A 16530-nucleotide genomic window follows, 5' to 3' on the forward strand; every position below is an offset into this window, starting at 1 on the left:
TTGTAAACACAGGTGTCACTCATGACGCTGGTGACGTTTCTGTCACATAATGTGACGTTCTGAAGACTAAATGTCCGTTTCCCTCCGTTTACAAGGAAACGTGAAGACTGAGTTTTTGAAAATCTCCGCTTTGGCCGGAGTTTTCAGAAATGATGGTTTTTGGTGACTTTGAGCTTCGTTTTCGTGTAAACGAACGGCCAAAACTCATGAAAACACCACCGTTTTTGCTCCGTGGAAACGGGGCCTTACTCACATAAATGAAAGCCAACTTAGAAAAAAAATAAATAAATAAATAAATAAAATTAAATTGTGTTTCAGTCCAAAACCAAGTAAGATTTGAGACGTAACGGTGGATCTAACAGTCGACCGTTCCAACATCTAACAGAAGCCCCAAGGTCAGAAATTTTTTATTTGGATAGTTAGGATCAGACAGTACAAAAAAAAACAAAAAACTAACATGTAAAATCAGAGGCCTATTACTAAAAGTTCACTTCAAGTAAGAAAACAGTTATTTAAAGATGTTAGTGAGGTTACCTTTGGATTAAAGCAGCCTGTGCATTTCTCTGGAACTAAATGCTTGTGATATCACAAGTAAATGAAAACAGTGGGAAACAAAGTGGTGATGAACTCTGACCTGCGTGACGGCTGGACCCGTCACTTCCTTCTTCACAAACATGTCTGATCTATTTCACCAAATACCAAGTCATTTCATTATCCACTAATCTCAAATAGCACCACAGAAATTAGCATGTTTTTCTATTTCATGTGAACTAAATGTATTTTCTCTGGCACGTTCATTTAAATGTGATTTCCTGAGCTGCAGCTCTGTAAAACATAAATGCTTCGATTGTTGCAGGAGTTGATTGAACATGTAGAATTACAGGTAGATAAAATTCTGGCTTTGTTTTTAACCTGAAATCAGACCTGGAACCATCACTTTCAGGAGTTAATGTCCAAGAGACAAGTAGGAAACATCATCTCATTCCAAAGAAGAGGCTGAATTGCATTAGAAATCACCTAAAAAGAGACGCTAGCGTTCCTAAAACACAGACAGTAGTAGTTTTGTAGCTCACGCAGACTTAGAGAACGTGAGAGGTTTTACAGAGAGGAGACAGGTGACTGCTTTTGTATTTAAAAAAAAAAACAAATCAAACCAACAGGAACCTTTGAGTTTGTCGAGGTTTTCAGAAATATCCAACCGGATGTGGAGACAGCAAGACTGAACAGTGTGCCAATGTGTGCTCGAGCGTTTTGGTCTGAACTCTGGGTGTTACCTGGAGTCTGTGAAGCGGTGCATGAAGAGCAGCCACTGGCCACTCCATCCTTGTGTCTGGGGGGACTGGGGGGTCTGGATCTCTACGTCTAACTACTACAGGTCGTACTGCTGGCTGCTCTGGCTGCCCTGGCTGCCCTGGCTGCCCTGGCTGCTCTGGCTGCTCTGGCTGCTCTGGCTGGGGGGGAGCAGCGGGGGTTTAGGGGGAGATTCCTCCGGGGCAGTGGGAGCTGCTGCTGCCACCGCGGGGCTGGCGGCGCTGGAGTTGGATTCCTGGCCCGCCGGGGCCCCCGGGGTGCCCTCTGGTGGGGGGGGCATGCTGTTGCTGTCGTCGCTGGGGGCGATGCTGCTGCTGGGGGTGCTGGTCTCCCTGGGGGGCTCGGGGGGAGGGCTGGCTTTACCAGCAGAGGGAGATCCGTCGGGTGGGAGAGGTGGAGCAGTCTGAGGGTCTGAGGGGGGCTCTGCAGGGGCTGCTTCATCTGGAGAGAAAACACACACACTGTTAGGATACAAGTCAATCATTCCAGCTAGGGCTGAACCATTCATTGCATTTGCGATAATATCGCGATGTGATAAAACAAGATTTTCTAACCGCAAAGGCTGCGATTTGACCAGTCACGTGATCTGGTCACGTTGCCGGCAGGGAAAAAGAGTCAACAGTGCCGCGTGTCTGCGTGTAACCTAAATCTACCATGGCCTCAGTGTTAGGGCTCGGCCAGGCGGGGCTTTATAAATGTATTAAATATATGAGCGCGGAGTCGGAGTGGCGAGGAGCACGACGGCGGACAGTGGAGTTGCGCTTTGAAAGCTGATTTATGGTTCCGCGTTACACCAACGCAGAGCCTACGCCGTACGGTGCGCGTACCGTACGGCGTAGGCTCTGCGTTGGTGTAACGCGGAACCAGAAATCAGCCTTGACCTAAACCTGCAGCTCGTGAGCTCATCAGGAGGAGAGGTTAAAGGTTAAAGGTTAAAGAGCGGGGCTGCCAGTTGTTAATTTCTGGTTCGTTTTGTTAACTCTGAGCTTTGTTTGTTAGTTTGCTGGTGGTTTTTTTCTCTCTGTGATTTTTTAGTTATTTGTGAAGAAGTTCTGAGTTTCCTGTGAGGAAGGTTTTTTTGTTCCCTGTGGGAGTTTTTCTGTGTTTTTCTATTAAACTACGCCTCGTTTTGGCTAAAGTTTAACCCGGTTTGGTGTCGTGTGATTGGGTTCAGAGAGAACGACCCATAACACTCGTGTGTACAGACGTGTGTAGACGTGTTAAAGAGGTAAAGACACGGATCTGTTTTCTTTATTGTTGTAATCTGTGCTTTGAATAAATCTGACATTGTTCATTATAAAACAGACTCATTTATTGTTTGTATAGTTGAAAAATATATGAGAACAGGACCTTGAAAAAAAATAATTGCATATTAAATTGAAATCGCAATATTGAGGAAAAAAATCGCAATTAGATTATTTTTAAAAAATCGGTCAGCCCTACAAGTGAATCATTCCAGCATCTTGAAACTCAAAATGAGATATTTTAATAAAGCAGACACGTGTCCCCACTCATACCTGTCTCCATGGGACTGGGCTTGTCCTCCTCTTTGGTCCCTGAGGGGTTGCTAGCCGGGCTGCTGGCGTTGGCGTTAGCGTTGGCGTTAGCGCTGCTCGGCTCGGCTCCGTTGTTTCCAGAAGCCTCTTGTTGTGCAGCTTTCTCAGCTTGCTCGGCCACTTCCCGCTCTCTCTCCTCCGCCCGCCGCCGCGCCGCCTCTTCGGCGGCGGCCATTTCTGCTGCCAGCTTCTCCATGTCCACCTCCACCTTCTGACTGCACAGCTGGACATCACACACACGGAGCAAAGCTCAAGTTATCCTCAAAGAAAAACACACCTTTTCAAAGAGTGATCATTCAATACATTCTGCAATAGTATCAATACTCTATTGAAGTTTGTGTTCAACATGAATCTGCCCATGAACATGACTAATGTTTAGCTGGGATCCTCCACATCCTCACACCATCCTGTCTCCAGCTAATCCAACATCGTACCCGTTTCAGTTCACTGTTGAACGAGTCCGTGGTCTCCAGGAACCGTCTTTTCTTTTCTTGGTGACGGTCCTCAATTTGTAGAAGTTCTGCTTCCAGTTTCCTCTGAAATCAGCAACAGATGCACATTTCTGTGTTTTACAGCACGCTACTAACAGGCATTACCACCACAACGGAGCTTGTATGCGGAAAATGAAAAATGTAGTTTAGTTTTAGTTTATTTATTTAGCAATATAAGACAAATACATTAAAAAACATTGAAATAACATGCAAGGAAAGGAAGAAGCCTAGTGGTTTATATAGAATCCTCTCCATATATGAATAAAAAACACAACAAAAGCTACACAAGGGGGAGTAAAAAAAACAAAAAAATACAAAAGAAAATGTAACTCAGATTAAATAATGAACACTACAAAGATGAAACAATAAGAAAGTTCTTTAAATGTTTTTTGAATATTGGCAAGGATGGTGATGATTTAAGAGATTTATTGAGTGAATTCCACAAGTGGGGAAAGATTGATGTTTACATGTTCTACAAAACTGTAAATTAAAATCATCTCTGTGCCTTGTGGCATAAGAATGAATATCGGAATTAACACAAAAGAAATTATGAAAAGAAGAAGGAAGATCCTTTATATCATTTTTAAATTTGAACATAAATAAACATGTTTGAAAAATGTTAATTTTATTGACGGATAATAATGAATATTTAATGAAAAGGGGAGCAGATGGCTCATATCTATAACTAAAGATAGTTTGAGCAGCTAGCGTACCTGGTGCACCATGAGACTCTGGACCTGCCTCTTGAGCACCTGCATGCGCGCCGTGGTGACCACAGAGCGCACGTCAGGCACAACTATCTCACTGAGAATGTCGCTGATGAGTCGGTGGTTCCTCTGGAAGCGAGCGGCTGCTGTATGCTTCACCGAGAAACCATCGTCATAGTCTGGATGGAGAAACACACCGGAACAGTTAGTCCGTCAGGGAGGAAGTGGAGGGTCTAACAAACACCAGGCCTGAGGAAATCCTTCAAAGAGCCTTCAAACCATGTTTTGGCCCAGTCCCAATCCCCCCTAGTCCTACTTTTCAGCACTTCCCCTAAATTTTTTGCGTTCCCGTGAGGGTAGTGTTGTCCCAATTCCTCTTTGCATGTAGGGCTAGTGGACATAACGAGGGCTACTGTGTATGAATCTAACCCTTCAGAGCGAGGGATTTCAGATACTGACTCGCCGACGGAGGGCTAGAGGAATTTCCCATCATTTGCGGACCGAATCAAACAAAAAAACATGGCGGATATTTCTTATTTTTTAGTGAATAATATCAATATTTTGAGTTAGTTTCTGCATAAAAATGCGTTTTGATTACATTTCTAGTGAGAAATATATATTTTACTTTGATAATATTCACTCAGTGAATGTACATAATCACTCGCTTGCTCGTTGTTGCGTTGTATCTTCAGATCTCGCCAGAATAAAGGCTGATTTATGGTTCCACGTTACACCAACGCAGAGCCTACGGCATAGGTTACGCAGCGACGCGCGCCGTACCCTACGCCGTAGGCTCTGCGTCGATTTAACGCGGAACCATAAATCAGCTCCCGAGCCGGCGGCTCTTCTCATCCCGAAAACTTCTGAGCAAATTTCTTAACATGCGTTATTTGGATAAACTGAGCCCAGGTTGGGGATCTTAACGGTTACTTTTACGCCTGAAAAAATATTAAAACTTAATAAAGTGGCATATTAACAGCGCTACAGCTGAAATTAAAACAGCTTTTGGCTCTGGGCTTCCTGATATGGTGTGACGTATGTGCAAACGTAACTACGCAGTCGCTTACGTACCCGAACGTAAACCACGCAGTGACGTAGCAAGTGGTGTCCCAATCCCTAGGGAACATTACAAGGGCCTACGCCTGTGGCTTCATTTTTAGGGTGAAGTGGTAGTGAGTAGGGTGAACATTGAGATTGGCCCTTAATCTTCAACTGTAAATAACCAGGGCATACCTTCCCTCTTACCACCTTGCAGTAGCTCGTATATCAACACTGATAGTGTGTGAACAGTGAACTCACCGTCGGGGTCTTCAGCAGGCTGAATGCTCATGTACGGTTCTCCCTTGTCCATACGGCTCTGCCTCTGCCTGCTCTCCTCCTCCATCGCTGCCTCCGCCCGGTTCTTGGCGTTGACGTAGGCCAGGTACGCCGGGGAGTTGTGGTAGGCCTTCAGAGAGTCGTTGTACTCGATCTGCAAGCCAGAAAGGAAACGCTGGTTAGAAGCAGTTTCTTAACATACCCCACAATCCGTGCCTTTACACAGGAAGTTTAAATCCTCTTTAATTCAGAATTAAAATTAAATCAGATTTAAAATGAGTAAAAATGTCCATGTAAACACCTAATTCCGAATGAAAATGGCCATTCTGAATTAAACTTAATTCCGAAGTGGCTGGTTTATTCCTCAGAGGCTGAATTTCTAATTTATTTAGCAAAAACAATCAAAAGCTTGTTTTTAAGACATTCAAGGCCTGTTTAAAATAGGTATTAGATGCCATAATAGGTCCCCTTTAAGTTGAATTGGATAAAGCCAATCAAACGTGTTTTCCATGTAAACCTCAATTCAGAATTACTATTTCCATGTAAACTCGAAGGAAAATAGTTTAATTCAGAATTCCGTGGCCAGTGACAGGTTTAAATTACTGGAAGAATTATGGATCGTTACTCCTGTGTTTTGACCTCATACAGCATCTGTCAAGGACAAAGGTTCAAAAGGCTAAAAAATAAACACATGAATTAAAAAAAACTAAAAGCTTCAGTTTAATGTTGATGTTGAAGCAAGATGAAGATCAAGAGCTCATTGCTCCTCCGACTTCAAGGATGTTTAATGTTTCCAAACAAGTCTGCAACAACAGTGCTTACGGCCATTTCTAAGTCATGAAGAAATGGCTGCTTCCGCCTGCCTGCACCCCCTATTGGGTCATGTAAACGCCAAACGCTAAATCCCCATCAAACGGAACAGGAATTTGTTTTCTGCGCATGCTCTGTTCACAAGGAATCCTGGTCTTTTGGACGTACTTATAAACACGGAGAAACACAAGACCAGGAGGAGACTAATCACTTCATAAATGTAATGAAGGATATGAACATTTCTGCATTAGCAATAACCCCAATTTTGACTGCATGTAAACGTAGTCTCTGCCACTAAGTTGTTTTAACAATTAATATTTTGTGTCAAGTAGAATCCCATGTCTTGCTAAAACTGCCTGTAAATGTGATCCGGCCGGGTGTGCGACCGGCGCGGATGGTTTTGAGCAGCCTTACCTTCTCAGCCTCGTACTCGTTCAGGTAGTCCTGCTTCTCCTCGTCCGTCAGGTCCCTCCACATCCCTCCGATGATCTTCCCGATCTCCCACAGCTTCAGGTCCGGGTTGGAAGCTTTCACCTGGTCCCACACCTTGGATGTGCACGCGGGGATGCAAACACACGCGCACCAGATGAGTTCACCACACCGACGGACACTCGGGAGATCAATACGGCTACTAGGTAGGAAATAAAAACTACATAATGAAGGGAAAAAGGGAGGAAAAGTGCAGAGGAAAGACACCTCAAGAGGAAGTTCCTTACGGTTAAGAAATAGCAAGGAGTAGTAGTTAAGCGGATGAACTACTGCCAAAACATTCAAAGAATAATGGGATGAAACAAATCTCAATAGGGGAGATATAATTTGAAAGTAGAATTTGAAAGTTTGCTTTTTAGTGGCAAAATTTGAGTTTTTTAAAAAGGGTAGGAAAAGGGTATGAAAAGAAGACAGGAAAGTGGCGAGAGCAGTTCATTCCAGGATGAAGAAACTTAGTTTTAATTGTTTTTAGAGGCTACCAGGAGCCAACAGAGTAAGGAGGAGGAGGAGAGTCTCCACTTGGCGGTTAATGTGGTGGTGAGGCGTCATGGCTTGGCTGTTTCCATCCCTCAAACCCTTGCAATCTTTTCAGGGGAGGGGAGGACAAGCAGTAAAAGCAGACACCGTGGATGGGTGTCTTACCTTCCTGCTTACCTTCCGGCTGTACCGCATGTACGGCATCAGGGGCTTGTCTGGAGGTTTGGGAGGCTTCGGGACGGTGATGCCCGTGGAGTTCTGCAGGGACGGAGAGGGAGAGAATATTGACATTAAAGAGATGGAGGTTACAGGGCAAGTTTGGACAGAGGAGACAAACCATCAGAAAAACACGAGCTGCTCATGGGGAGGATTTGGAAAAAGTGTTTACTTTTCCCGAGTGTTCCATCAAATGCATACAAGGTGTCATTTCATTCACACACACATATGTAATAAGACTTGTATGTCTAAGTATTTGAGAAGCTGTCAGGAAGTACACATTTACAACTAGAGCAGGTAATGATTAAAAAACAAAAAAAAAACATTGGTTAAAATAATTTTTCGATTCCGACAGGTGTTCTGAGACCCATAAAAATCATCTGTGGAGGTCGTGGCTCTGCAAGAATAAAGACCAACAATCTTATAGACAAGTTTTACGAAACGCAAGATCAGGAGCAGACTAATCACTTCATAAATGTAATGAAGGATTTGAACATTTCTGCATTTGTAGACGGTAGAAAGTACCGGGATAGCCAGATTTACAAAAAGGTGAGTGAAAGGTTGCGTGAAGCAGCATTTGTACGAACGCCAGACCAGATCAAGCTCCGCTGGAAAACGCTGGAAAAGGAGAACTACAGGGACAAGAAACAAAACGACTTCTACTGGGCTGTTCATTATCCACCGTGCTGCTGTTATTGTTTTGGATTTGGATGCAGGAAGAAGAAAATGATGGGAATTGCGTCATGATGCTGGTTTGATCCAGATATCCCAAATGATAACCCCAATCTTGACTGCATGTAAATGTAGTCATTGATGTTTCCTTGACAGCAACAACTCAGCAGAGCTGAAGGCCCGTCCCAGCGAGGTCATGATGCTGCTAGATCAGCTGGTGATATGAAGGAACCCGGCTGGGCTCCCGGTAAGCCTACCTGCCTACGCTGTACGCTCATGTAGGCTCCACTGTATGGCAGTGGCATCTGGCAGTAGTGAGGCCACCAGCTTCTACTGCTGGACAGTTGGGACTTTTGCGAGGGGCATTAATAATTAACTTCTCTCACAGATATTAGCCTTGTTGCCATGAAATGTGGCGAATTAGGGTACAAACAACTAGGCATGGGGCGATATACGATATTATCGTATATCGCGATAAAAAACGGCCGCGATAACGTTATCGTGGGGTACTGTAATTATCGCCTTTTTTTTTTTTTTGGTCACACAAGGCTACCAGCCAGGTAGAAGCCAGTGTTATTTTTTTTCATGTATTTTATTAATATTATTTATTTAATATTTTTTCAGAGCGTAGTACAATCCGTGTGCATTTGACTACTGTGGCACTTTATTTTCACTCAATCTTTGTGTTGGCCATGCAGCTTTTGTTTTGTATACTACAGAGCAGTGCCTTTATTTTATTATTTTTCCAGAGAGCCGTACTAAGTAGCAGGCAGCCACTGTTAAAGTTTCAGAGAGTAATACAATCAGTGTGCATTTGGCTCTACTTTGTCACTTTATTTCTATTTGTCACTTATTTCTTTCGACTCTCAGGGAAGTATTTTCTTACAAAAAAAGAAAGTTCAAATAAGTACCGGTACTATAGTTTACACTTTGTAATGCATAACATTTACAGTACACTATTTGTTCTCTACCTCAAGTGTCACTGTGTTGAGAATGATTTGAGAATAAATGTTCTGAAGGAACCAGTGGATCCACGGTTAGTGTTTTTCCTTGCATTTTAAGAATTTTATAAGCGACACGCTAATATCGTGATAATATCGTAATCGTGATATTTTTGTCCACTAATATCGTGATATGAAATTTTCATATCGTCCCATGCCTACAAACAACTCTGTGACCAGAGACTAATCAATCTACCTAATGGGCTGACGTTTACCTTCATGTGGTTATGACCATGAAGGCGTCACTTTGGAGATGTGGGTTTTGATGAGCAGTAGAAGAAAGAAGTGTTTTTGTTGTACTTTTAGTTTTTATCCCACCATTCCTCCAGACTTTCCAGGCGTCACATGCTCCACCTTTAAAGGGGAGACGCTGTTCTGGGTTTGGATCTCAGCCTTTCCAATGATTTCATACACAATATATACTTGTAAAGCCTGATTTAAGGTTCTGCGTTAAACCAACGCAGAGCCTACGCCGTCACCGTGACGCCGTCGTGAACCTTCAGACTTCTCCGTCACTCCATTTCTCCGTGGTGCAGTACCCCCCAGAGCACTAGTTGATACTTTGTTTAGCTTCTGGCTTTTACGGTCACAGTGAATCAAAGAGATAAGGACAACTATTGTGCAAAAAACCAAAACAACCCCAAAAAAAAAAAACCACGCACACGAAGAAAAGAGCGCTGAAAGTTCACGACTGCTTCACGAACCGGAACTGGAAATGCATTGCTACCAAGCAAACCAATCACAGCCCTCTCGATCTGCGTTGGGTCGTAGTTCCATTTTTTGGGAGGTGCAGGTCAGGCTACGGCGTAGCTACGCAGAGACTCCGGCGTAGCCGCGTACCCTACGGAGTAGGTTTAACGCAGAACCAGAATTCAGTTTTAACAAGGGTGTTTGGAATCTTGAGTAATATCAGACGTGCACCTGCAGCTGCATTTATTGACCCAACCAATCAGCTCCTTTCATATTTCAGTGAAATAGAACTAAAAAAATGACACAACAGAAGACCAAAACCAACTCAAATAATCAAGCCATGCCACACCATGGAATGGGATGATTTCCACTTAACAAGCATAACTAAAAAGAAAAAAGAAACAAATCCTACTACTGGGATAAGAAGACTTTTCCATCATGACTTTCTTACATTCCTCTTTCCACTTGGGAAGTGTGTGCCCAATATTAGTCCATAAAAATAAAGCATTAACCCCCCCCCCCCCTTGTTTTTAGGTTTAAATCCCTCTCTCAGTGCATTATTACCCTGCTGGAGCCTCCGGAGCTCCCTCCCAGGCGGAGGTTGTTGTAGGCCAGATGGCTGTAAGGGTTGTAGCCCACAAACCCTGGGGTGGAAGGCATTTGCTGATGGAAGACAAATGAGACAAAACACGAATGAGAAATGGCTCACAAACAAGAGGAGGAGAAAGGATAAACATAAATAAGTGAAAAGGAGTGGAAAACATGAAAATAGAAGTAAATCTTTTTTGATGACCTTATCATGCAAGCCAAAAAAAGGGCAGCTGCCAGCAGGCCGACTTTCTAAATGTGAATGTTGTATGAAGATCCAGCTCATTTTACACAAACGTCTACTACCATTAGAAGCAATAGACTATTTTTATGTAAAAAATGGTTTAAGTTAATAAATGAGGGCTCTGAAAAAGTTCTTTCCCGTCAGCAATACATAAGCATTTGAGAGACAAACTGAGCCTTCAACTTCTTAAAGGTGGCATGACAGGAAAAAGCAAAAGTGAAAGCAATGAAAAAGAGCAGAGCATCATCTGCGGCAACCGCAGTGAGTTCAGACAGAGAGAGATTTCAAAGAAGAGCAAAAGGCTGGAGCAGAGCTGGAGACTCACCGTTGTTGGGGCGGGGGGTGGAGGAGGGGCGTAGGACGGGCGTTCTGCACAAGAAGGAATAGCACACTGATCAGACATCAACCTGCTGCATATAATCAACTACATTTATTGATAGAGACATTATGGGGTAAAAACAGAACCCTTTCCCTAGAGCACTGAACTCTGAAGTATTTTGGCCCACCGTAGTTTGAAAATATGAGTCAATACTATTTGTATTTGTACATGACCCAGCTCGGAGTAGAACCTGACCTCGCCATCTTTAGCTCACAACTTCAAATCATGCTTGTTCGTTCGTTTTTATTTATTTCGAACACGTATAAAAAAAACAAGAAGAAAAGATAAGAGAAACAAATACAGGTGGGCATTCCACCTCATAAAAGGAAAAAAAAAACAAAAACACAAAAAAAACATATTTCAGTTACATGTTTGAAAAGGAGTGGGAGGAAGTATAAGCTTATTTAATCCCACCCCCTTTCCACAACTAAACATAAATTATATGCCTGTATTTACTTTTTATACTATACACTAATTTGTATAAATAAATATATATCATTTTTACAAAAATAACATGTACAAGATGTAAGCTCTATCATAAATATAACTATGATATAAATATAATACGCATATCTAAGTATATAAACATACAAAGACAACATGACAGAATAGCAGAACAAACACAGCTGGTGATCTTTAAACACAGTATTCACTTTTATACCACAAATAAACTATGCCTTATATTTCTTCTTAAATTGTTTTATGTTTGTACATTCTTTTAACTCCAAATTCAAATCATTCCACAGTTTGATTCCACAAACTGATACACAAAAACGTAGAAACGTAGAAGAACGTGGTTGCATAAATATGCACAGCCTTAAACTAATACTTTGTTGCAGTACCGTTGGGTAGGAGCCCATCAGCGTGGCACATCTTGATGTGACAATATTTGCCTACTCTTCTTTGAAAAGGCGCTCCAAATGTGACGGATGGCGAGGGCGTCTCCGGTGCACAGCCCTCTACAGATCAGCCCGTAGATGCTGGATGGGGTTCACGTCTGGACATATCCAGCCTCAATCTTACTCCGGCGAAGACACTCTGGTTGGTTTAGATGTTCCTCTTCATCTTCAGCTTTCTAAACAGAAGGCCCAAGGTTTTGTGCCAACACTGACTGGTATTTGGAACTGTTCATATTTCCCTCCACCCTGACTAATGGTGCTTTTCCACTCGTACCTACTCAGCCCGACTCGACTGGCCTTTGTGCGTTTCCACCAGGGGTCTAACGTGCCGAGTAGAATCTGTATCTATTTATCTATTCTGCCGAGGTTCCGAGGTATCATCTCCTCCAGGTTCTACATCTTTAGTGTTGTTGTCTTCTTCAAATACGTCACAGCAGCTTCACTCCAACCTCTTACTTCTGCTCCAGGTGCTGAATTGTTATGGAAAAGAAACCAGGCTGAAACCAGAAACCAGGCTGAGCAGAGCTGATTAGGTGCTAGTGGAAAAGTGCCATAAGGCCCCAGTTCCAGCTGAAGAAAAACAGCCCCAGAGCATGATGCTGCCACCACCATGCTTCACTGTGGGTATGGTGTTCTTTTGGTGATGAGCAGTGTTGTTTTTGCACCAAATATACCTTTTGGAATTATATCCAAAAAGTTCACCCTTGGTTTCAACAGACCATAAAACATTTTCCCACTTCTTTTTGTAAAATTAAGCCGGGCTTTGATGTTTCTCTTTGTAAGATAAGGCTTCCGTCTTGCCATCCTACCCTAGACATATGAAGAAGACGGGAGATTGTTGTCACATGTGTTACTCAGCCAGTACTTCCCAGAAATTCCTGCAGCTCCTTCAGTGTTGCTGTCGGCCTCTCGGCAGCCTCCCTGACCAGTTTCCTTCTCGTCTTATCAATTTTAGAAGGACGTCCTGTTCTTGGTAATGTCACTGTTGTGCCATATTTTCTCCACTTGATGATGTCAGTCTTCACTGTGTTCCATGGTATCTTTAATTCCTGGGAAATCCTTTTGTAGCCATCACCTGACTGATATCTTTGAATGATGAGATCCCTCTCTGCGGAACATGGCTGGTGCTGGAAGATGTGGCTACACAAATGTCAGGACAAGCCTCCAAGAACAGCTGAGCACTTTATTTGGTGACAAGTGTGTGCTGACTCCCATTTAACATGAATTTGAATGTAATTGGTTAAATTTGAACACAGCCAAATCCCCAATTGTTAAAAGGGTGTGCACAATTATGCAACCACATTATCTCAGTTTTTGTTTTTTTTACTTTACCTCGTTGTAAAGGTTATAAGTCACATTAAAAGGTAGAAAAAGTTGGGAAATTATTTGTCTTGCTGTCATTTTTACATCACGAAAACCTGGCATATGAACAGGGGTGTGTAGACTTTTTATATCCACTGTATATACTACATCTTTTCCATTGTGCAACAGACCACTCTACCCCTAATACTGTATCCTATAATGCAACGTGCTGCTACAGCGGAAACTGGTCACATGACTATCTGCTGATTATTTTACAGTGGCAAACTAAATACTTCCATCTGCCCTGCTCCTGCTCTCTGTCTTGTTCCCTCTTTGCATATCCTCCAAATTTTTTTTAAATCATGGAATTGGTTAGCTGGTCTCTAAATGCAATTGACCCAATTTTCTGGATGGGAAGACAAGCCCGGACGGGACGTTTGCAGCCGTATACACAATGGATTCCTGGCAGAAGTGGACAATTGTGCGTCTGTCCCTAGAGTCGGCCGAGGATGTTGAAGATCCCTACATACAGGTTTGATAAGGCACACTGGTCCAGTATGTAGTAAATACTGTAGACAGCCCTATGGTTTAAAAAAGTCAGTGTATTTACAGCACCTGGTTTATTCTGCATTGTGTACTCCAGTACAAGTTATGAACAGTAGAAATAAAAGTAAAGGGCAGTTTCCCCATTCACTTTTACACATTTACAAAACTATCACACCCATGGTTTTCTCTATTATAACCACCACTTAACTCTGCAATCACGGGGTTTATTTAACCCGTTGTTAACGTGTACACTTACTTGACATGTTGCAGGACTGGACTGGAGCAGATCAGGCTGCTACCATACAGGTCAAACTGAGGAACAAAACGGGAGGGAAAAGAATCAATATCTCTCTCAGAATGTATAGCAACAGCAGTAACCTTGATAGTAGTTATGTTGTTCGTTCGTTCTTGTCTATTTCTAACATGTATATAAAAAAAAAAAAGATCAAACAAATACAGGTGGGCATTCCACCACATAAAGAAAAAAAAACAACAACATCAAAACACATTTCGAGTTACATGTTCGAAAAGGAGTGGGAGGAAGTATAAACGTATTTAATCCCAAGCCCTTTCCACATCTAAACATACAGGACTGTCTCAGAAAATTAGAATATTTTGATAAAGTTCTTTATTTTCTGTAATGCAATTAAAAAAACAAAAATGCCATCCATTCTGGATTCATTACAAATCAACTGAAATATTGCAAGCCTTTTATTATTTTAATATTGCTGATCATGGCTTACAGTTTAAGATTAGGATTCCCAGAATATTCAAATTTTTTTAGATATGATATTTGAGTTTTCTTAAGCTGTAAGCCATGATCAGCAATATTAAAATAATAAAAGGCTTGCAATATTTCAGTTGATTTGTAATGAATCCACAATGTATGACATTTTTGTAATTGCATTACAGAAAATCACAATATTCTAATTTTCTGAGACCGTCCTGTAAATTATATGTCTGTATTTATTTTTTTATACTATACACTAATTTGTATAAATATATATAATTTTTACAGAACCTGTTTAATACAAGATATAAGCTCTATCATAAATATAACTATGATATAAATATAATACGTATATCTAAGTATATAAACATACAAAGACAACATGACAGAATAGCAGAACACACACAGCTGCTGATATTTAAACACAGTCTTCATCTTTTATACCTCAAATAAACCATTTCTTTATATTTCTTCTTAAATTGTTTTATGTTTGTACATTCTTTTAACTCCAAATTCAAACCATTCCAGTTTGATTCCACAAACTGATACACAAAAACATTTTTGTTTTACGCACGAATAAAGATTTGAAGTTTAGGTTTCCCCTTAAATAGAGAAATTTGGAATAGTTGTGACAACGACCTAAAAATGTGCAGTTCTATCATCAAGTTTAAGGAAATGTTTAAAGAAAATACTGTAAATAAATATAAAACACTATAATTATAAAGTATATTATCAAAAACATTCTAGAATGTGAAACGTCAATTTTATATTTTGTCTTATTTATTTTTGTCTTCTTTATGTATTGTTTGTTTCCACGGAGTAAAGTTAATGTCTCATATTGAAGCTGATCATAAGATAAAAAGGCACTATAAGCTACGGATTCAGCTACACCTTTTCAGCAAAAGAAATGTTTATTTTACCTTTTCATCTTGTTTTGTAAAAAAGTGTGTACAAGCCGAAATAAAGATTCATTAATTCATTCATTCATTCATTCATTCATTCATTCATTCATTCATTCATTCATTCATTCAATTCTAACCCCCTTCCCTCCCAATGAATCATTTCTGAATGTTATCCGGTAGCCAATTATTTTTTGCTTTAAACATCACTTGTGCAGATTGAAATGCCACTAGATCCATGAGTTTTAGTACTTTAGACTGTAAGAATAGTGAGTTAGTGTGATCTCCATATCCAGCCATATGAATGGATCGTATTGCTCTCTTTTTAAAGTCTGAGTAATGAGAGGATGGAACCTAGTTTTATAGTTATTGCCCCAAATTTCTGCACAGTAATTTGCAAGAGTTGTTAAGTAAACGATGAACGTTTTATTTAGGGGGAAAAAAAAAAACCCAAAACAAACCAAACCAAAGCAGCAGTAGTTTAATGATCAGCTCTGCTACCGCAGACACAGGCCAGGCCTGCTAACGCTGGAGCTAACAGCAACATTAAAGCCTGATTTATGCTTCTGCGTTAAATCCACGGCGTACCCTACGGCGTAGGCTCTGCGTTGGTGTGACGTGGAACCATAAATCAGCCTTAAAGACTGTTAGCCGGAAATCTAGGAAAGATTAGTCCAACTGGATGAATTTGGAACCATATCGAGTCCAGTCACGTACAGAAATACTAGCTTAATGGAAAAAACTTTTTTGAAATCAACTGGAGCAGGGATGATTGAACAAACGCCTCTACTGGAGCTCGGCTAACGGATTATCAATCATTACCACTCCTATATGCAATTAACCAGCTAATAAACACCAGCTAACTGCAAAGAGCAGAGTCAAATATGGTTTTAATCATACCTACGTCACCTTACAACACAGTTATAGAGAATACTCACACTAGTATTTCTTGTTTCGTGTATCGATGAGTCCGCTGGTCTTTGTTCCCTCGCAAGGCCCGCGAGTCCCGCCCCGGAAACACAGGGAGGCGCTCCTTTCACAATAAAAGCGCACCCTCTTCAAAAACACTGGGGCTGCACCAGCCCCCGGTCTCGCACTCAGAAGGCACGCCGATTTTCCCCAGTTCCAGCCGCGGTACTGCAACAAAAAATCCCATGGGGCCCAGAAAGCTTTTTTCCCATAGACCGCAATAGTAAAAGAGAAGCC

The 16530-nt window shown here is 41.5% G+C and overlaps 1 protein-coding gene across 2 annotated transcripts; it reads right to left on the reverse strand.

Moving 5' to 3' along the window:
* Nucleotides 1–391: 391 nt before the first annotated feature.
* On the reverse strand, nt 392–16338 carry smarce1 (SWI/SNF related, matrix associated, actin dependent regulator of chromatin, subfamily e, member 1). Of its 2 annotated transcripts, none has more exons than XM_061711984.1 (11): nt 16263–16338; nt 13952–14007; nt 10895–10938; nt 10302–10400; nt 7336–7416; nt 6607–6738; nt 5365–5536; nt 4072–4244; nt 3302–3403; nt 2829–3090; nt 392–1752 (listed from the first exon to the last, which is right to left on the reverse strand). In XM_061711984.1, the coding sequence occupies exons 2-11, from the start codon at nt 13956–13958 to the stop codon at nt 1370–1372; spliced, it is 1455 nt and encodes a 484-aa protein (XP_061567968.1). In that variant the 5' UTR covers nt 13959–14007; nt 16263–16338; the 3' UTR covers nt 392–1369. The 2 variants fall into 2 exon arrangements, with proteins under 2 accessions (XP_061567968.1, XP_061567967.1); XM_061711983.1 differs by having other exon boundaries at nt 7324–7416.
* Between the last annotated feature and the right edge of the window lie 192 nt (nt 16339–16530).

The sequence above is a fragment of the Cololabis saira genome, chromosome 21, assembly GCF_033807715.1.
Source record: "Cololabis saira isolate AMF1-May2022 chromosome 21, fColSai1.1, whole genome shotgun sequence".
Classification (NCBI taxonomy): domain Eukaryota; kingdom Metazoa; phylum Chordata; class Actinopteri; order Beloniformes; family Belonidae; genus Cololabis; species Cololabis saira.